The sequence below is a fragment of the Vicugna pacos genome, chromosome 10 (assembly GCF_048564905.1).
Source record: "Vicugna pacos chromosome 10, VicPac4, whole genome shotgun sequence".
Lineage (NCBI taxonomy): Eukaryota > Metazoa > Chordata > Mammalia > Artiodactyla > Camelidae > Vicugna > Vicugna pacos.
In genome coordinates this window covers 31649095-31670570 of record NC_132996.1, presented here as the reverse complement: position 1 = coordinate 31670570, position 21476 = coordinate 31649095, and the positions used below count along the sequence as shown (strand labels likewise).

Below are 21476 nucleotides of genomic sequence, written 5' to 3'. Positions count from 1 at the left end.
ATAAGATCATTTTTTTTTCTCTTCTGGAATATCCTCACCATTCATATAGAATATTTCTGCATTGAAGAAAATGGCTCTTATGGTCAAACAAGTAATTCCTACTCTGACCTTATTTATGTATGTTTTATATCTGCTTTCTCTTTCTGCATCTCCACTATTGATCTTCCTATTCCTTGCTGGAAACTAGTAGAGGAAGTGTAAATGATTTTAGTTTAATTGGTGACTACTCTGCTTCACAGGGGTACAGAATTATTCTTTCCTATTTTAATTTTTTGACATATTTAATGCTTGATGATAGTTTGTTTTTTCTTCCTGCCTTATAGATGAGGGACAATAAATTCCATGTGGGCAGACATCTTTGGCTGTTCGTCACTTGTATTTCCTATAGTCTAGGACAGTGCCTGGAATATAAGAGGCAGTTAATATAATTTTTTGAGTGAAAGAATGAATAAAATGAGTAAATCTCCATATTCATATTTCCAGGAAGATTGTTAGTAGTGTTATAAAGAGAATGTAGCATGCACATACTTCTTCAAATTTGAAGAGGGGTAGTGGTGATGTCTGTATCTTCAATTTTTTTTTAGCAGAAAATGACACTGTTATTTCTATTACTCTTCTTGTAGTTGACTTACAGTGCATTTGGAAAAGTAGTGATGAAGATAATAGCAAAGATAGACTGATGGGTATAAAGAAACAGCAGCAGCAGCAGCAGTGTGCAGCCCCATCTGTCTTTGGCGGATTGTATCATGGGCATGTCTAGAAAATCAGTGGTATCAACTTAGAATTCACTGACTGTCCTCTGAATAGATGCATAAGAAAAAAGTATCAATCTCTGGTAATCAGAGCTATTTAGCAAGAAGCAGAAAACCCAGCACTACAAGAAAGAACTGCAATAAGACCCAGAGATAGAAATTCAGTCTATTTGGCTAGATGACTGACAATGATGGTTCAGGGTTGTAACTAGTCCTGTAGGGAGAAGAACTCCGAGCCAACAATTAGAACCTGATGTTAACTTTTAAAAAAATTTCATGTATATGTAATAAAGTATATACAGTCCTCATTCCTGTGTACATGTTGAGACTCTGCCTTATGACAAGTTCTCCAAAAGCAAGACCTTATACTGTAATTCTTACGCAAGTGATTTAGTGAGGAGTGATCTCTGGAGAAAACTGTAAGAAAAGAGAGAAGCAGGACAAGGCAAGGGGAGAAGCCAGATAACGATGTGGGCTCCACTGAAGTGTAGCTTCAGTGTGATCCCACAGGGAGCATTGGAGCATAAATGGCACCTACCATTTAGAGTTGTCCTCCCATGCAGCAACAGGGTGTTTTTGTCATTGTTGTTTTTAAACACTGTATCATTAAGCTAATGGCTATGGGGCATCCTGTGAGTGCACTCCCAGACATTTCCAGTCAGTTTTGTTCCTTTCTTCCAAGAGTAATTCTCAAAAAAATGCATTAGCAGGTGGCTCTGAAAGAAGTTGAAGAAATGTTCACTGGCCTGGTAAGAGACTGAGGAAAGGCACAAAAAAAAAAAAAACCCCAGTTTATTTTTATGTAGAGCTACCTAGACTGCTACACTGTATCTGCTAACATTGAGGTTCTTTGTACAGTGGAGGCCATCCAAAATAAATGCCCCTCCTAATAGAACTCATTCTTAAGGATTGTAATTTCTCTCTTGATTTTTATGCATTCATTCAGGCAGGGAACTTCTTGGATGAGGTAGCATTTATGCTAAATCTTTAAAATTATGGAAAAAGTTTGAATGAGTCTCATCAGGAGAAGGGATTTTAAGACAGATTGAAAAGAGTACAGAGGAAAGTGCAGATATTAAGCAGAAGATAGTATGCCAACTGGTTTGCATCAAGTGTTGGATCAACATTGAAGATAAGACTTAGTAGCTCATTAGGTAGAAAGCAGGACAGATGGTGGAAGATGTTAAAAGCCAAGCTGATGAGAGAGGAAGTTAGGAGCCACTTGGAGATTTTACACAAGCCAGTACAGTAGCTGGGAATTTGGATAAAAGGGAATTATCCTTTGCAGCAAGATCTTCTAAAGGAGAAATGCCTCTGAGAGAGAAATTTTAGTGCTTATACTGTGTGTTAGTCTTCTTTTTACTAATCTTCTAAATGATTTCCTTGGCAACAGCTTCTCATGACCTGCCTTTCCTTTGACCTGGGTATTGGACAGATGAGTCCTGAGGGACTTGGCAAATTTTCAGAATTATAAAATAAGTGATAAGGGGGAGGGTATAGCTCAAGTGGTAGAGTGCATGCTTAGCATGCACAAGGTACTGGGCCCGATCCTCAGTACCTCCTCTAAAAATAAGTAAACCTAATTACCTCCTCCCCCCCCCCAAATTTTTAATAATACAATAATAAACAAAAAATTTTTAAATAAATAAAATAAGTGATATTTTGCAGGAAGTAAAATATTCCTAAGAGAATCATCCACAACCCAAAGATTTATTTTTAACAAATCGAGTTTTCATCACTTCAGTTGTTATTCAGAATTATAAGTGCAAACATCCCTCAAAATTCTCTATGGTAGGTCAGGATTTAAAAATATTTTTCATATTGATTCAGTCTTGGTGGACTGTATATTTCCAGAAACTTATTAAATGTTAACCACTACATACAAAAATATAAAAAAACAAATTCCTTCTGTATATAAGAGGGAACTATGTTCAATTTGTTGTAATAACCTTTAATGAAAATGAATATATGTATATATATGCATGACTTGGACGTTATGCTATACAGCAGAAATTGACATATCATAACTTAATTGACTATACTTCAATTTAAAAAAAAGGGAGAAAAAACATTGTTGCGGACATTACATTGGGTGATGGACCCATGAAGCACAAGATTCCTGGCATCTGAAGCAGTAGTCTCTAGATAATGGTCTCCAGTGGCCTGAGGACTCATTAAAATCTTTATGATACTGTGATCCATCCTTAAGGAATGAAGACAACCTTTTATGTTACAGGAGACTCTAACGTCTGAGGGGACTCATGACAGGCATTCAAAAGAAAAAAGTTGCCTTAAAACTTATCCCTGAATTATGAGATACATGAAATCAGAGGAAGTATTGCAGAAAGCCACACCTGAGTTGTAAGACTGTAAGTTCTTCCTCCAGCTTAACACCTCATGCATTTAAGAGAAGAGAAAGTGATTTTCCTTCTATAAAATGTGGGCAGTATGGTTTTTTCTCTCTATTTACAATGAATATTATTCTATGTATTCTAATAATCAAGTACTTATAGATACTGGAAAATATTAATGAAAATATGGGCACAGATAATCTAGGAATTAAGAATGTTGTCAATTCTCTGCTCCTAGTATAGCTGGCACACAGAAAACAGTACTGGGGAAGCTCTGAAGAACTACAGAGAAGAAGATGTGAAACTCAAGGCCAAGTCCATGATAGTAAAGACAGCAAGGCTTGCGAAAAACAGGGGGCTGAAAAAAATGTTATAGGTATATTGCTTTCCAGTGCCTGATTGGGAAAAATGGAAATAATGTCACATTGACATAATTGTTTATCACTATTGGACTAGGATAGTATTTTAAAAAGCCCCAGAATTTACCAGAAAAATATGTGAAAAGTATATAAATCAAAAGTTCTTGACAAAAATTAAAGAGAAAGATTATGCAAAGTATATGTATCCTCATATCCTGGAGGTCTTTGTTCTTGGAGAGGCCTGCCCAGAACTTGTGGTAGGTACTGGTAGAGACATGCTGTTTTGATAAAGCTCCCCTAGAGATTATCTGTTATACCTCTTAGTAGATGATCACTCTTGTAGGTCATGTATGATTTCCTTCTACAGTAAATTGGGGGTAATATCTAGCATGAGAAAATGATAGCCTCGATTTCTTAGACTCTAAGCAGCCAGTCTGGCATTTTCAGACGTTTGCTGATTTTCACCATCATAAGTTCAATTAAGACAGCATGTAGAAAACTTCTATACATGCATTCACATTGCTAGGTGACAGGATTCTTAAAACCCATTAGAGAACAGCCAACTACCTTAGTACAAATAAAGTGTACTTCAAATACACCAAAAAATGGATTATGGAGGAATTAGTAAATCTCCCAAAATAATAATCATGAGAGGAGATGCAACGGGACAGGTAAGACCTTGAATGCCATGCTAGGGCACGTGTGGTGAGGGAGGCCTTATAAACAGCTAGCCAAGTGAGTGGGTCTTCGGACTCTTGCTGCCTTGTTGTGTGTATGATACATGTGTACTGACTGGCTGTGTCACCTTTGTCAAGTTAAGTAACTCTCTAAGCCATAGTTTCCTCACCAGAAACATGGTCATTTTAACAGCACTTATCTCTTAGTATAGCTGTGAGGGTATATGATATAGTATGACTGAAGTATGCAGTGAAGTCTAGAAGTTACTTGAATTATCTAGTTTGTAAGCAAAGGGTATCTAAAACATGTTGAAAATGAAGACATGTAGCATGATCATAAATGTGATAGAGGAAAGGTGGCAGGAGGTGAGGGACAGGTCTGGAAGAGGGAAAAAAATAGATGCTGTTGCAAAAACCCACATGAATGATGGAATAGAATGCAGGCGACATTTTTTAGTTAGGATCCTGGAATCTAGAAAATGTGGACAACGAGAGAGGGTGAGGAATCAAAGTAATTCAAGTTAGGGCATGAAAACTCAATAAAAGTCTGATAAAAGTAAAATAGAGGAGGGGAAACTGAGACAGAGGGAGAATCACCTGCCAGGCACAGCAGCATGAAGGATCGGGAAGCGTTTGGAAAAAAGAGGGCACTATTGTCTGGTTTGAGTGTAGGGTAGGTAGAGGGGTGTGGTGGAAACTGAGCCAGGAGCAGTGCCTAGGAATCCTTTTGTGATGAGCATCAAATATCGTGCTGGAGTATTTGGATTTCCTCTGATAAGCAGTGTGTATCTATTCACTATTTTTGACACTGTTAGTGACTTAATATAGCCTGTAGTTACAAATCTAACAACGGGTCATATTGTGGTGAATAAAATTAAAACGCAGGAGACTTACGACTGATAGACAACTATGGAGGCACCATATACACCCTATGGGAAATAGCAGAGGTAGTAAAATAAGAGGATAAAGATGCTGGCAAACAAACCATCTGTAATTATGGAAAATGAGGAAGGAGTAAAAAATGGAGTTTGAGGGTGGCTCTCTGATGTCTGTAATTAACTCAAATAGGAAATACAGGAGGAAACTCTGACATGTGGAAAAATTTGGCCAGTTTTGTTCTGAAAATCTTGCGTTGAATTATTGGAGGTAATTCCGGCCTTGGAAATGTGCCAAAGGAAACTGGGGATTCTGCTATGGCAGAGGCAGAACACTGAAGAAGGCACACAAGGTAAATGATGATTGAAGCATAAAGAATGGAAAAAAATGTTTTTCTAAGAGGTAAATAGCCTAGGGAACCATCAGTGGTAAGAGTGTGGTCTGATCTCAAAAGATAAGCCATATGGGTCCAGGTTGAAGATTGCTGGGGTAGATTATTCCCACATTAGGTTCTTTGTGTTAGCTCTGAACTGTGCCTGCAATGCTGACTCCCCTGTTCTTTACCTGTTGGTTGCTAACTGACTTTCTGTTCTCCATTTAAGCATGTTACCTCCCCAGAAAGGGCTTCCCTGACTCCACAAACCAAAACAGTCATTCACTCTCACATTATCAGATCCTATGTGTCTGGTTACGTATTGTGTTTCCCAAGTATAAAATTGCCTGGCCCATCACATGCATTTAGCCAATATGTATTGAAAAAACTCATGACTTCTATAGTCACTTAACCACACTTTAACTTACTTTATTGTTTATAAAATCACAATGAAAATCCTAAAAACATAGACTTAAAAGGACTACATGAGTCAGCTCTAACTGCAGCATATTGTCTGGAACATTAAAGGTATATGGTGGGTGCTGGTCACCTGGCATGACTTCTCTTGTATTCTTTGCCCATAATTACAATGCAAAGAGAAAACAGTAACCCTTCAAGCTTCAATACATTTCTTAGCCCTATAGAATAACTTCTAGCCAGTGTTTCTCTCTTTCTCTTGCACACTCCTTCATTTTCCTCCACTGATTCCGTACTATTTTTCTTTCCCATCATTTTTTAACAGTGTTTGAAGTTAAAAATTGAAATTTTATGAAATTTCTTCATATCACATTTCTACCTTCACCACTTATATGAGATTGGATGTTTAATGAAAAATTGAAATAGAAATATGATTGGCCAAATTGATCAGAGGAATTTGGGTTTATTCCATTCAGATCTGCACTTCAAAGCAAACCATATAACAAGTACACCTGCTACAAAATGTCCTGGAGGTTTTGCTAAAAAAATCCAAAATTTGATTAGAACATTATGACCAGAATATGCCATTCTAAATGAAATGGTATCTTCAAAATTATTTTCACTCAATGCTAGTCCATTAATATATTAGGCATTTGAAAAAAGATCTTCAATGAGAAATTAAGAACTTATAATTATTGATATGTGTTAAGAACTAATGATATTTTAAATCTCAAGCTTTAATTATTACCATGGATAGGAACCCAGTACAAGTTACAACATGTTAAATTCATTTATGTGGTCAGGTCATGGCCACAGTTACTACTTTTGGAGCCACTGCAGGGTGAAACACTGATAAAAAGATTTCATTGAAGGAAGAGTCAAAGCTCTTTTGGAAGATTTCACTGATCTGCCTAATTTTTTTTAAAAATGTTATATTCATTTTAAGTGATTGGATTATTTTATTCATTCAGTCAGTAGTTTATGAAGCACCCCTGAGTACCAGGTTACCATTTTGTCTCAAAGAGGATTTGAAAAATGTAGCATCACAAAATCCAGTGGGTGAGAACAAAGCAAATTTATTCATGTTTCCCTCTTACATGCAGATGCTAATTGGAAAAGAGAGAAATAAGAATGCTTTTGTGAGTATAATCCAGGGAGATATTTGGGCTGACTGTATGTCATTTATATAGATTTTCATACCAGAATCATTCTCCTCACTCTGATTACTGAACTTGACTTCAGTCAAGTGCACTTAGCATTAATTTCTTAGGCTTTCCCATGAAGAGCTGCCTTCAACTTCCCAGCGCCCTTTGATTAAAGTCTTGGTGACATTGGTACATAAGGATGTTTTATAACATCTCAGAGTCTTAACTTCAGGAACCCTGCACCTTTGGAAGAGAGTTGCTGCGTGCACCAGGAGGATGGGCAATCACACTGCAGTGAGCACCTTCCTTCTGTGGGGATTTTCCAGTTTCCCAGACCTGCAGAGTCTCCTTTTTGTGATGATTTTCTTCTCCCATGTAACCATCCTCACTGCAAATGTGTCCATAATGGTGGCCATCATGCTCACTCGCCACCTGCACACCCCCATGTACTTTTTCCTCTGTGGTCTGGCCTTTTCAGAAACCTGTACCACTGTGGTAATCATACCCCGCATGTTAGTGGATTTACTATCAGATAGTAAGACCATCTCTCTTCCTGAGTGTGCCACACAGATGTTCTTCTTCTTTGGCTTGTCAAGCAGTAACTGCTTCATCATGGCTGCCATGTCCTATGACCGTTACACTGCTATTCACAGCCCGCTGCACTACCCCGTCTTGATGACCCAGAAGATCTGCTTTCAGCTGATGACGGCCTCCTGGGTGGTTGGGTGTCTGGTTTCTCTGTGCATCGTCATCATGGTATTCAACTTGTCTTTCTGTGACTCCAACGTCATCCAGCACTTCTTTTGCGACATCTCACCTGTGATCTGCCTGGCTTGTGACTATACGCCCTATCATGAAATGGCTATATTTATGCTCTCTGCCTTTGTGCTGGTGGGCAGCTTTATTTTAATTATGATTTCCTATGTCTTCATTGCGTCCATCATTATGAAGATTCCTTCTGCCAAGGGGAGGTATAAGGCTTTCTCAACTTGCTCCTCCCACCTCACTGTGGTGTGCATGCACTACGGATTTGCTGGCTTTGTTTATTTGAGGCCCAAGGACAGTGGCTCATTCGGCGAAGATATGCTGAGGGCTGTGACCTACACAGTGCTGACACCTCTGCTTAATCCCATTGTTTACAGTCTAAGAAACAAAGAAATGCAGATAGCCTTAAGGAAGGTACTAGACAGTGCACACAGGTTCATCCCTCAGATGGTAAATAAAAGGACCCTGAACATTTAAAAATTACAGATTGCTGGAAAATCAAAGTAGAAACAGTGGAGTACTTTCAATAAAAATCATCACTTTGTGCACAAAGCATTTAAAGTATTACTGAATTACCTGATATGCCTGTACTTGGGATACAGTTTTAAAATAGTTTAAAATATATGCATGTGTGCATGATTCAAAACATGTTTGGAACACAGTATTTTCATGATAGTAGCTGGATGAATCTTTGTGTGTATGGATTTTAGTTTTAGTGTCAATTCCCAGAAGTTTTTGACTAATCCTATATCTTGACTATTTCCTCTTACTTTTACTAAGGGTTTATAGCTTTTGGTTCTATATTTCACATTGCCCTTCCTGATCTACTTTGAGTAAATTCTCATACCAGGTGTGATGTTTAGGTTGAGGTAGTTCCACCCTCCATGGATATCCAGTTGCTCCAGAACCCTTTGCTGAAAAACCTTCCTTCTTTCATTGGATTGCTTCTGCATCTTAAAAAAAAAAAAAAGTTTGGCATACTTGTAGGTCTTTTCTCAAGGTTTTCTAGTCAGTTTCATTGATCTGTGTACCTATTCTTCTACCAGTACCGCAGTGGCCTGATGACTGAAGCTGTATAATAAATCTTAATGTCAAGTAGAGTGATTTCTCCTACTTCATTCTTTTCTTTCAAAAATTTTAAATATATTCTAAGACCTTTTTCTTCAGTAACATAAACAATCAGTGCTGTAAATTTCCCTCTCAACACTGCTTTAACTGAATCTCACATTTTTGGTATGCTTTTATTTTTTTCATTTTGTTCTATATTTTAAATTACTGGAGTTCCAAGTTTTCTTTTTTATCACTTACATTCTGTTTAGAGAATTTCCTTTAGCCATTTCTTAAAAGTAGATTTGTTGGGAAAAAAATTCTTTAAGTGTTCCTTCATCTGAAATATTCACCTTCATTTCTGGAAACTATTTTTGCAAATAGAATTTATGTTTGACTGTTCTTTAGTTTTAGGACTTGAAAAATATTATGCTACTAACTTCTGGCCTTCATGGTTTCAGGTGAGAAATTTTATCTTTCATATTGCTTTTTATAATAAGTAATGTGTACTTCCTTCTTAAATCCTTGTAAGATTTTTCTTTCTGTTTAATTTTCAGAACTTTCTATGTGTCTCTTATAAATTTCTTTGGGTTTATCCTGTTTGAGGTTTGCTCAGCCTCCTGCATCTATAGCTCTATGTCTTTCATGAAATTTTGGAATTTATCAGACTTCATGTCTTTAAGTATTTACTTAGTACTTCTTTCTTTCCCCTCTCTTTCTGAGATTCCCAAAATATGAATGTTAGCTGGTTATTTTCTTACAGATCCATGTAGATCTGATTTTTCACCCAAATCTATTTTCTTTTTGTTTAGATCAGTTATTTCTATTCTTCCTTATTCAAGTTCACTGGATCTATCATCTGTCATCTCCACTAGACTATTGAGCCCATCCTGCAAGTTGTTTGATTTTTTTTAAACTTCAATGTTTGTATTGTTTTCAGTTATATCATGTTCATATTATTATTTTTTATAATTTCTATTTTTTGCTGAAATTTTCTATTCTTTTTCATTTGTCTCAAGAGAACTAATAATTGCTTGTTGAAGCATTTGTTTAGTGGCTATTTTAAATCCTTGCCAGGCGATTTCAGCATCTGATTTATCTTGAGGTTGACATATACTGCTTTATCTCATTATTCTTTACGTCCTCCCAGTCCAGATGCATTTTGCAATTAAAGAATCATTTTTTTTATGATCAATGTTGCCTGTAACACAGCTGACATTCCATTTTTACCAGGATTTAGAGGACAGTTCACAAAGGTTAACTTGAAACTAGGAAACCACAATCACAATCAAGTAAAAGTACATTTCTATTAACTCCCAGTGATTCCTTCTGCCCCTTGACAATCCATTTTCCTCTGTGCCCCTGGCTAAAGGCAACTACTAATTTGCTTTTCAGTTATACAGATTAGTTTTCTTTTTCTGTAAATTTATAAAATGCAAGTCATAGAGTATGTGCTCTGTTGTAAATGATTTCTTTCCCTCAGCATAATTGTTTTGAGATTCATTATAACGTATATTAGCAGTTTATTTCTTTTTATTTGCAAATAGTATTTCATTGAATAGATGTACCAGTGATTTTGATCCCCTCACCAGTTGGTGGGAGTTGTTTTCAGTTTCCAGCTGTTGTGAATGAAACTGCTATGAACACTTGAGTTATTTCTGTGTGGATATATTTTCCCATTTGTCTTAGATAATTACAGTGAGATTGCCAGAGATACTGTGTTTATTGTTAAGAAACTCAAAACAATTTGCCAAAGTGAATATATTTATTGTTTTACGTTCCCATTGGCAATGTTGAGAATTCTAATTGTTTCAAAATCTTGCCCACATTGAGTATTATTTGTCTTTAAATTTACCATTTAATGGGTGTGTAGTGGTATCTGCCCATGCTTTTAGTTTGAATTTTGATATAGTGCAATTTCTTAATCTTTTAATTTATGCATTGTGCTTTTGGTGTTGCCTAAGAACTCTTCACCTAACCCTCGTTACGAATAGTTCTTCTGTTTTCTTCTGAAAGGTCTTATACGTCACATTTTGGTTAGTGATCCATTTTGAGTGTATTTTTGTATAAGATGTGAGGTTTAGGTTTGTGTATTTAGTTTGTTTGTTTTTGCCTATGAAAGTTGAATTATTCCAACACCATATTTTGAAAAGACTATCCTTTCTCTAGTGAATTGCTTTTTCATCTTTGTTTAAAATCAGTTGGCTATATGTGTTTGGACCTATTTCTGCATTATATTCTGCTTCATTGATCTATTTGTTCACCACGCCCAGTACACTAGTAGTACACTGTCTTGACAACTGTTGATATGTAGTGAGTCTTAAATTCAGATTGTGTCATTCCTTTTTTTAAAGAAAAAAATTGGGGAAAAAAAATTGGGGGCATTCCTTTGCCTTCCATTTAAATTTAAAATTAGATTGTAACAATAAAAAATCACGTTGGAATTTTCGTAATAATTGCATTAAGCCTACGGATCAATTGGGGAAGAACTGATATCTTTATTGTTGAGCCATCAAGTTCATGGACATGCTACTCCTCTCCACTTACTGAGATCATCTTTGATTTTTTTCATTAGCATTTTATAGTTTTCAGCATAAAGTCTTTCACTATTAGGTACAATATTAGTTGAGTGATTTGCTCCAAACTTCAGAGCAAGAGTAGGATATGGACTGTCATTCACCATCCCTCCTTTTTAAACATTGTCTCAGGTACTGGCTAGAACCACAAAAAATAAAAATAAAACCGAAACCTGAAAGTGTACATAACCTGGGGACCCATAACTTGCAATTGGTGTCTGAAGGGAGGGCTGCCTTTTGGAACTGAGCTCTTAAACCTGTGAAGTCTGACACTACCTTCAGGTAGTTAGTATCACAACTGAATTAAAGAATAGGGCATCAAATTGATGTCCGGGTATTTAGAACATACTAGTTTTCTATGTGGTTGGTATGGAGGGCAAAAATACCACTTTTGGTGTCAGAAGTTTTGTGATTAGAGAAAAAGTTTTCCTTTACCCATTATTTAATGTCATTTAATTTATCCGTGTTGCCTTTTTAGTCCTGTTCTGCTTTTCCACTTGGAGTTTCAATAATATTACAGATACTCTACATTTTTATTTAGCAGTACTATAAATATATTCCATTTTGTTAGTTTTAAAATTATGTCTCCCAAGCCTCACTTCTTTCAGCCCATTACATTGTGGTAAGAAGTTTTATGATCAAAGTCTCACTTTCCGATGCTTTAAATAGTTACTCCAGTGTTTTCTTTAGGTTGGAAGTTCCTGTACTCCAGAAAATCTCTCCACATCATTCATTTGTATGTCCTTTTTGTGTGGAAGGATTTACATACTAATTAAATTTTTTTGATGGTTAAATGGTTCTTCAGGTTTACTTTTTCAGTTTGAGTTAATTTGATTAATTTTATTGTTCTAGATATCCTGGTTTACCTAAGTTATCAAAATTTTGCATAGAATGATTCATAATTACTGTTGTAGTCTGATCAATATCTTTTACCTTTCCTGTATTGGTTATTTGTACTTTCTTTTAAAAATTTTTTATAAGTCCAATACAAATCACTATAAAAAAGCAAATATTTGGCAATGTTAATCCTCTTCATTGTGTGTTGATTTTCTATTTGATTAATTTCTGCTGTTTATTTTATAATTCTTTCCCTTCTACGACCCTGGGTTTTATATTAATAATCTTTTCTACCTATGGAAATGAATGGAAACATTATTCATTCTTAACTATTTTGTCTTTTCTAGTATTTCTAGCATTAGGTTTCTTTTAAAATCTTCTGTACCTGTAGCATAAGATTTTATATGCAATTTTTCTTATGATTCAGTTGTTTTCTAATTTTTATTTGATTTTTTCCTTTGCTCTGTTGGACACTAAATTGCATACCAGTTCATTTCCAAATATGTAGATGTTTCTGTACTTACCTTTTTGTTATTGATTTCTAGTTTTATTGCACTACATTTAAAAAAGGGACTTTTCCTAAGCTACCAGATGTTTCCGTTAACTAAGATCTTAGGTTAACGTGCGCCAATAACCTGTATGTAGAAATGCCATATAATTCTTATAAAAACTATCAAGTCCAACCAAAAAAACATACAGTTTTGTTAAACTTATCAACACAGGCTCATTTGTAAATAGATATGTAGTTTTGGCAAAGGACTTGAGAGCTTTGGGAAAGAAAAACTAGATTGCCAAAGAGTAGTAGTACATCTTTTATAAAATCTGAAGTTGCTTTATAACTTCTTTGAGAAATTTTTATGTGGCACACAAGTTCTTTATATTTGGCCTGTGATCTGGTACAGACTCCTAAACAGTGCCTTTGTTCATAATTCTATATAGACACGACATGGCATTTAAGATCCTAGATGTCATGTATCATTCTCTTTACAGTAAAGGTTAACAAAATCCTTTGACTTCTCTAAGGACGCAATTGACCTTTGTGAACTCTCTCTTTCCCCTAAGTCCTGAGAGAAACGGAATGCTACCTGTGTTACATACAACCTTGAGTGTAACAAAAATGATTCTTTAATTTGTAAAATGCATCTGGAGGCGAGGACATAAAGAATAAATAGAGTCTATGCGTTTATGCTTTCTCTGAGTGCAGTGATTCTGATAACCAGAAACAGTGCTTGCAGGGGCCCTGAAACTATATCTGGCAGCATTATGAGATATAATGGTCCCACTTTTGATCATGACACTTCTGAGGTAGGATGGCTCCTCTGCCTGTGCTGTCTCTTGGGATCCACTATGAAGACCTGTGAGGATTATGCTCACCAAAGAGAAATGCCTGGTATACACACTGGCATAGTGAATTTTTCACTTATGATGTTCTGTATGGTTGTTTTACGTACTATTTGGTCATTATTTTTGGTTTTCTGCAATTATATATATTTTCAAATTGTCTTTTATCTTTTTAAATGAAGTACTAGTATAGTCTGTTTATTAATTCCCACATCTTAAATCTTAATGATTTTATACCTGTTGTCTGTTGTTTCCACGGCTCCCACAATATGCTTGGTATCTTGTTTCCTTTGTTCTTTTTTTTTTCACTGTGTGTGGGTTATTGTATTTTAATAATTTGGTGTGAAAAAAAGTGAGGCCTGAGTTGTTTGTTTCCTAATTCAGTTCACCCTCAGGCACCATCTGTCCTTGACCATCTTATATCCAAGTTCAAGGCTTGAGACTGTCTAGATCTTCAGGGCTGCCCATCCATGCAAAACTTGGTCACTGCGGGTTTCTGCTTATCCTGAGGACATATGTGAGGTGCATCAATCAGCATTCTCACCTAGATTTTGACTCATCCTTCTCCCATCCCAGAGAACACTAGATCTAGGACCAGTTTGGTAACAGTTCTTTCCGGCCAGTCAAATTCTCTCATTAGTACTGAGGCGTTTGTGAGTGTTAGGTTTACTACTCCGGGTTCTCACAGTTTCTTAGGAAGCAATTCCGTATTATCCTATAACATCTAATGTGATAATTAAGATAACTTGAACATTTTATCATCTGTTTTGGTTGTGCTCACCATGGGATACAAATTACCAAACCTGCCATAATTGGAAAAGAAGGCCCAAAGTTGGATGGTATGCATGTGAGTGGAAGATTAGACTTGAACAAATGTGCACAGGTAGCACGATATTCGACAGGAAGTGTCCTCACCTCTTGCATCATTTCTCAGAATCTTCCCAGTGAGGCCTCCACTGACACTTCCTGTCTGGCATGTTAATCTCCATTACTCTTTCTGCTTTTTCTTTCTCCATTGCACTATTCCTGTCAAATAGTCTGAATCACTGACTTGTTGGTTTTATTGTCCTCTTATGCTGTAAGATAAATTTTGTGAGGGCAGATATATTGGATATTTGTCACTTAAATATTTCCAATGGCCTAAGACTGTCTCTGGAATGTAAGAATAATTCAGTAAAATTTTTGAATATATAAAAGAACAAATGAATGCATGAGATGATGAATGCCTCATGAGTCTGTCAACAAAAAGACAGAATTTGTGTCTGAAACATTAAAGAGTCGACAGAAAAGGTCAGTACATGTGTTTGTCATCAGCATATTAAAGGTTGATTAAGCCTTTCCAGAGGTCAGTCAAAAGTTCAGGGAAGAGACATTGCAGTCCCTTTCAGCTTCATGAGCAGGATGTAGGCCTGATCATGACCAACTCACTCTAAGAGTTTGTTCCACTCAGTCCCTGAGGAGTTTAGGGACCTACTTATTCCCACTGAGAAGTCATCTCTGGACCTGACAGATTTCACAGATCAGTCGGGGATATCTTACCCTGTTCTTCTCTGGGGATCCTCTGTATGGTGACTGGAGCTAGAGACCAGGAACACAGGCCAGAACTTACGGGTTTATAAAGTCCATCCTCAGCAGACAACCTTCCTGCAAGACTATCTCCAGAACCCTTCTACGTGATTCCGCTTTGTCATTTCCACTCAGAATGTCATCAGTCAAAACTATAGTTATCATACTCATTACAGAATAAAATTGAAAATGGAAATAGTATTAAAGGTTTAGAGGTACAATAATCTTAATATATGGCAGAGTACAATTTTGCAAAAAAAAAGTACATGAAATTTTAAAACAGTTTTCATCAGTTTAAGTATTTTTTCATGGTACCAATTTGTTTTTCTCAGTTATAAATATTATCTAATCTTATTGAAGAAAGCTCACTCTGGATCTCTGACTTAAAATTTGATATCTGAAAATCCACCCCTCCCTACGTTTACTACAAAACTGCACCCTGGCTAATGACATTGGATGGATACATTTAAACCACAGACACTCAACTTCCTCTTTTTATTATATTTATGGCGTATTATTATATCAGACCCTATGAAATAACTGGCTTCACTAAGAAAGCATTTTTCCAAGCTCTCTCTTCAGAGCCCCCTTAATTTCACTGTTCCTCAGACTGTAGATGAGGGGGTTCAACATGGGGATCACCACCATGTAGAACACAGACACCACCTTGTTCTGGTCAGTTGAGTAGCTGGACTTGGGCATCACATAAATGAATGTGATGGTGCCAAAGAACAGAGTGACTGCTGTGAGGTGGGACGTGCAGGTGGAGAAGGTCTTGTGGCGCCCCTCAGTGGAGCGCATCTTCAGGATGGTGATGAGGATGTAGATGTAGGAGATGGCTATGACAGTCACTGTGACCACAATGATGGAGCCAGCCGTAAATGAGGGGATAGTTGTGGGGATACTGATGTCAGAACAGGAGAGTTCAACCAAAGGAGCAAAATCACAGAAAAAATGATTGACTTGATTTGGTCCACAGAAGAGTAAAAAATAGAAGGAAATAGTAAAGGAGGAAGCATTGAGAAAACCACCAATATAAGCCACTGTAAGTAACTGAACACAGACTTGTGTGGACATTTTGGTGGAATAAAGCAGTGGGTTGCAGATTGCCACGAAGCAATCATATGCCATGGCAGCCAGAATGAAGCACTCAGTTGACCCAAAGAAAACGACTGAACCAAGCTGAATGGCACATCCATGATAGGAGATGGTATTTGTCTCCACCAGGAAGTTTACAAGCATATTGGGTGTAACAGAAGATGAATAGCCTATGTCAGCAAAGGCCAAGTGGCTCAGGAAAAAATACATAGGATGGTGGAGCTGAGAAGAGATTCTGATAAGAATGATTGTGCTGAGATTGCCAGATATGGTCACCAGGTAGATACACAGGATTATCATGAAGAGGATGATTCGAAGGACTGGGTCATTTGTTAAGCCCAGTAAAATGAACTCTGTCACTGCAGTGTGGTTCCCATCTCTCAGGGAATCCATGATGTAACATAGCTATTACCATAACAAACCTGTGACAGAACAGTGCATTAAAGAAGTTATAAATTTGATAATTTCATTTTCTATAACACATATGAGAAGTGATTACAAATAAAGATATCCAAGAATTGATCCATATTTACATGCAATTATGAGTCTATCTCTATTTTTAAAATTACTTTTAGCAGGAATGCCTGAAAACTTCCTTGAAATAGTGTCTTCTACTTTTTTTTTTATTATGTTGTTTCCAAATATGCACTTAAAGTGGCTATAAAGTGAAGAAATAATATAGGACAGTTGAGAATAGCAAAAAAGACCAGTAAGTATTATAATAAAAAAATAAGAAATGTGTTGAGTTTTATAATAGACTTGAATAATAACTAACAATTACTTTATCATTACTAAATTATAAGGTTAAAATTTTTATATTTATATATTTACAATTTAATGTATCTACATAGTCTATGCTTATAATTTAGTCTATATTTATAGTGTAATTAGTATATATATATTTAATGTGTATATAGAGAGAGACTATTTTTTCATAAAATAATATTAATTACTTTCATTATTTTATAAGTGAGTAAACTGAGTCTGAGGAGGTTATGTAAGCTTCACAATATTGTGTAGTAATTGGTAGAGTAAGAATATGAAGCCCAGGAAAGTCTAACTACCCATTTCTTTAGTAACTATGCAGTAAGTAATACTGACCATGAAGTCTGGGACACCTTGCAGTGGGTGAATAACAAATTACCCTTCAAGCCTTCTGGTAGTTACGTATAAAAGAGAAACCTAGTTTATTACTGATTTTACAATATCTATCAGTTTAAAACATTTTTAAGGGTGAAATAAAAGTGTTCTTGATACCGATAATAGAAATGAATTTTGAATTATGGTTATGAATGAAGTTAATGGTAAATTTACTGGATTTTTTTTATTAAAATATTGTTTTATCAAGTAGCTTGAGATACTGATGTAATTTCTATGCAAGAAGCATGACGGATATTTAGTACATAATTAAAGTACATTTATTCAGACAAATCAAATCACTTCCTACTTTAACAATGTTTTCTAATTGGATTTTTGTAGGGGGAAATACTATTTTCAACATAATATGTAGCTGAATAAAATGTGGCTTAAAACTTAAGAAAGATCACCCACATAGTGGTCCTCACCTCCAAATTTTCTGACTTATATTTTGAGCTTTACATACTCTGTTTCCTCTTGAAGCTAAAGCATGAGACCCATAAACAAAATAAGTTTTTTTCAAAGATATTTACAGTATCTTTCAATTTTAAAATCTTCAACTTAAACCTTTAATTTTTAAACAAGAATAAATGCCCAAAGCATCTCTGCTAATAAATATATTAGCATTAGCTTGTAGTGCCAAGTTTGGAGTATGTTAAAAAGCCATATGAGTTTCTATCTTGTGGGAAGGTAAATATGGAATACCTGACATAGACTGTGCCTGTTTATTCACAAAATATTGATGGTGAAAACAGTAGTTCAACTAAAGTTGCTTACTAACTGCTTGATTACATCTTCCCTTTTTCCCAACTATGACTTTGAGTACAGCTGTAATTTCAGGGAGTAGAGTGTTCCAAAATGGTAAACGAAAATCAATACGTCAAATTCATTAACAAAAGCTAAAATCTTACCTCCTGGAATAAGAACTCATTCATCTGTAACAAATCTTGATGATTGTGGTTATAAAGCTATCTTTAATTTTTGTTTGCCTTTGGGGATAAATCTCTGAAGATTCTAGAGATTCGAATGTGAATTCAAAAGCAATGTGGGACATCATTATGTTCTATTGTGGATATTGAGCAGCTCAATTCACACACAGAAACAACTAATCTTTTAAGAGTCTGTCAGATCTCCTGGGAGTTTGAAATTTGTAGATACTGAGAGGCATATGTAGAATAGATAAACAAGATTATACTGTATAGCACAGGGAAATATATACAAGATCTTGTGGTAGCTCACAGTGAAAAAGAATGCAACAATGAGTATATGTATGCTCATGTATAATTGAAAATTTGTGCTTTACACTGGAAATTGACACAACATTGTAAACTGACTATAACTCAATTAAAAAAAACTATTTAAAAAATGAAAGCTAAGTTGAAGATACCAAGAAAGAAAAGTTAAAGCAGACATGTCGAGTTCAAAATAAACATTTTCCTTTTAACTTTAAAAAAAAATCTGTCAATTCTCAAGTGGTCAGTTTTCTCTTTTGCTTCTGCCTAGGTGTTTATACTTATGTCTATAGCCTTCATTTAATAATTATCAAAAACTGTAATATAATAAATTATCTTAGACATAAATATTGGTTCCAAGTTTTCTTTGATATTTCTGATTAAGAAATAGTACTAAATGTCAGATACAAAAAAATAACCTTAGATTTATCCATTCGATATGTGTTTATGGATAAGTATTTTATATTGATATTTGTAAGGCATACCAGTAATTACTTTGGGCAAATAGGTGGTGGAGATTGATGTGAAGTTGAATTTTAAATAACAAAAAATTTTAGACAGGTACATTAATTATCATATCAAAAGTAAGAAAGTAAAAGCCTTGAAAGTCATATAGAGAACTACAAAGTAAAAACAGGTTTGGATGACCCCTGGGCCATGCAGCCAGAACCCAGGACCTGCCTGCCAGTGGTCTGAAGTATCCCACATTCTCCTGGACCCGAATTTCTCTCACCAGTGATTCAGCACTAGCCTTGTGGCCCCCTTATGTTTCTGTGGCCAGCTGCCTCATGACCTGGCCCCACCAACCAGCAGCCAGCAGCTCCTGCACAAGTCAGGGCCTGGCAGCCAACCAGGCTGAGGGCCAATGAAGCCTACCAGACTGCCCAGAATAGTCAGCCTTCCACAACAGGACCCAGGCAACCTGTACAGATGCCACTCCTAGAGCATGTAACTCTGGTGACAAGAAGGGAGTGTGCTGCAGGATTACATAGGACATCTTATACAAAAGGCCACTTTTTCAAGGTCAGGAAATGTAACCAACCTTCCAAACACATAGAAATAAAAACATAGGCAAAATGAGATGACAGAGGAACACATTTCAAATGAAGGAAAAATAAAACCCCAGAAGAAGAACTAAGCTAAATGAAGGTAGGCAATCTGTAATGATTGTAAAGATGATCAAAGAACTCAGAAAATGAATGGATGCACAGAATGAGAAGTTAAAAGTTTTTAACAAAGAGTTAGAAAACATAAAGACAACCAAACAGAGATGAAGACTACAATAGCTGAGATGAAAAATACACTGGAAGGAATCAATAGTAAATGAAATGATACAGAGGAACAGGTCAGTGAACTAGAAGACAGAGTAGTGGAAATCACAGCTGCTGAACAGAAAGAAGGAAAAAGAATGAAAAGAAATGAGGAAAGTTGAGGAGTCCTCTGGGGCAACATTGAGTGCACTAATATTCATATTATAGGGGTCCCAGAGAGAAAAAAGAACGGTGCTGAGAGATAAAATAACCCTGAGGGAATCATCTACATCCCAAGATTTTTTTTTAACACATTGATTTTCCAACATTTAAATTGTTATTCAGAATTGTAAGTGCAAACATCATAGAAAATTCTTTATGATATTATAATTTTAAAATATTTTTGAGGCCATCACGTTGGGTGATAGATTGACAGGGCACGAGACTCCTGATATCTAAAGCAATGGTCTCAAAATAATGGTTTCCATGGGCCAGAGGCCCCTCATTAAAATCTTTATGGTATTGAGCTCCATCCTTAAGGAGTGAAGAACACACAGCCTTTTATGTTAGGAAGACTAGTGTCAGAGGGGACTCATTACAAGCATTCAAGAGAAAAAATTGCTGTAAAACTTATCCCTGTATTATGAAATACATGAAATCACAGGAAGTATTGCAGAAAGCTAAATCTAGTTTTATGATTCCAAGTTCTTCCTTCAGCTTGATACCTTATGAATTTAAGAGAATAGAAAGTGATTTTCCTTCTGTAGAAAGTGAGAATTATCCTCTTTACAATTAATATTATACTATGTCTTCTAATAATCTAGTACCTGTAGATGTTAATAGCCTATTGGAAAATATTAAAGAAAATATGGACACAGATAATCTAGGAATTAAGAATGTTGTCAATTCTCTACTCCTGGTACAGCTGGCACACAGAAAATAGTACTGGGGAAGCTTTGAGAAACTGCAAACAGAAGAGGATGCCAAACTCAAGGCAAAGGCCATGATAGTAAAGAAAATAAGGCTTGTAGAAAACAAACAGAAAGGCTGGGGAAAAAATATTATAGATATATTGCTCTCTAGTACCTGCCACTGTGATTGGGAAAAATAATAATGTCCTATTGACATATTCTTCCATTAGTACCATGCTAGAATAGTATTAAAAACCCCAGAATTCACCATCAAAATATAAGAAAAGTATCAAAGGTTCTCTTTGAAAATTAATGAGAAAGATTATGCAGAGTACATATACCCTCATATCCTGGAGATTTGTCTTCTTGGAGAAGCCTGCCAAGAACCTGTAGATATGGGTAAAGATGTACTTTTTTTAAAACTGTCTATTTTATTATATTTTGTTTATTTGCTTATTTATTTATTAACTATTTCTTTGTTTTGCCATAGGATGTTCATACTTGCTCTTCCAACACAGCTTAAAGTCAATTTTCTATTGATCTTTTAGGTTTCATACTTGCTGGGAAACCTTTACATCTGCCCTCAATATCAGCAGTCAAGATAAGGAGTACCATGAAAAACACCCTGTAAGTTGCCATGTTAATAGGGTGCTATTCAAATATAGCGATTTCTTTGTTTTTTTTTAATTGCACATATGTGTTTCTTTATTGGATAAGTGATATAAAATATTTTGATGAACACTTTCAAATTGCTTTGCTTATTTTA

The 21476-nt window shown here is 35.7% G+C and overlaps 3 protein-coding genes across 7 annotated transcripts in view; 2 read left to right on the top strand and 1 right to left on the bottom strand.

The window, feature by feature from the left end:
* OVCH2 (ovochymase 2) overlaps positions 1-21476 on the top strand; it is a 127616-nt gene that overhangs the window by 42758 nt on the left and 63382 nt on the right. For all 5 annotated transcript variants that reach the window (XM_072970785.1, XM_072970786.1, XM_072970782.1 and 2 more), the window contains exon 2: positions 21259-21337. The gene's annotated coding sequence lies outside the window, so the exon portion shown is untranslated. The remainder of the gene's footprint in view (positions 1-21258; positions 21338-21476) is intronic.
* On the top strand, positions 7227-8192 carry LOC102541869 (olfactory receptor 10T2-like). Its single transcript, XM_015238372.2, has one exon. The coding sequence runs from the start codon at positions 7227-7229 to the stop codon at positions 8190-8192; it is 966 nt and encodes a 321-aa protein (XP_015093858.2).
* LOC102541961 (olfactory receptor 5P6) lies at positions 15632-16573 on the bottom strand. The gene has a single exon (XM_006203487.2). It carries the CDS (start codon positions 16571-16573, stop codon positions 15632-15634), a length of 942 nt encoding a protein of 313 aa, XP_006203549.2.

Bases quoted from the DNA above. Each gene is read 5' to 3' on its own strand.
- LOC102541869 (XM_015238372.2), top strand. From the start codon at position 7,227: ATGGGCAATCACACTGCAGTGAGCACCTTCCTTCTGTGGGGATTTTCC.
- LOC102541961 (XM_006203487.2), bottom strand. From the start codon at position 16,573: ATGGATTCCCTGAGAGATGGGAACCACACTGCAGTGACAGAGTTCATT.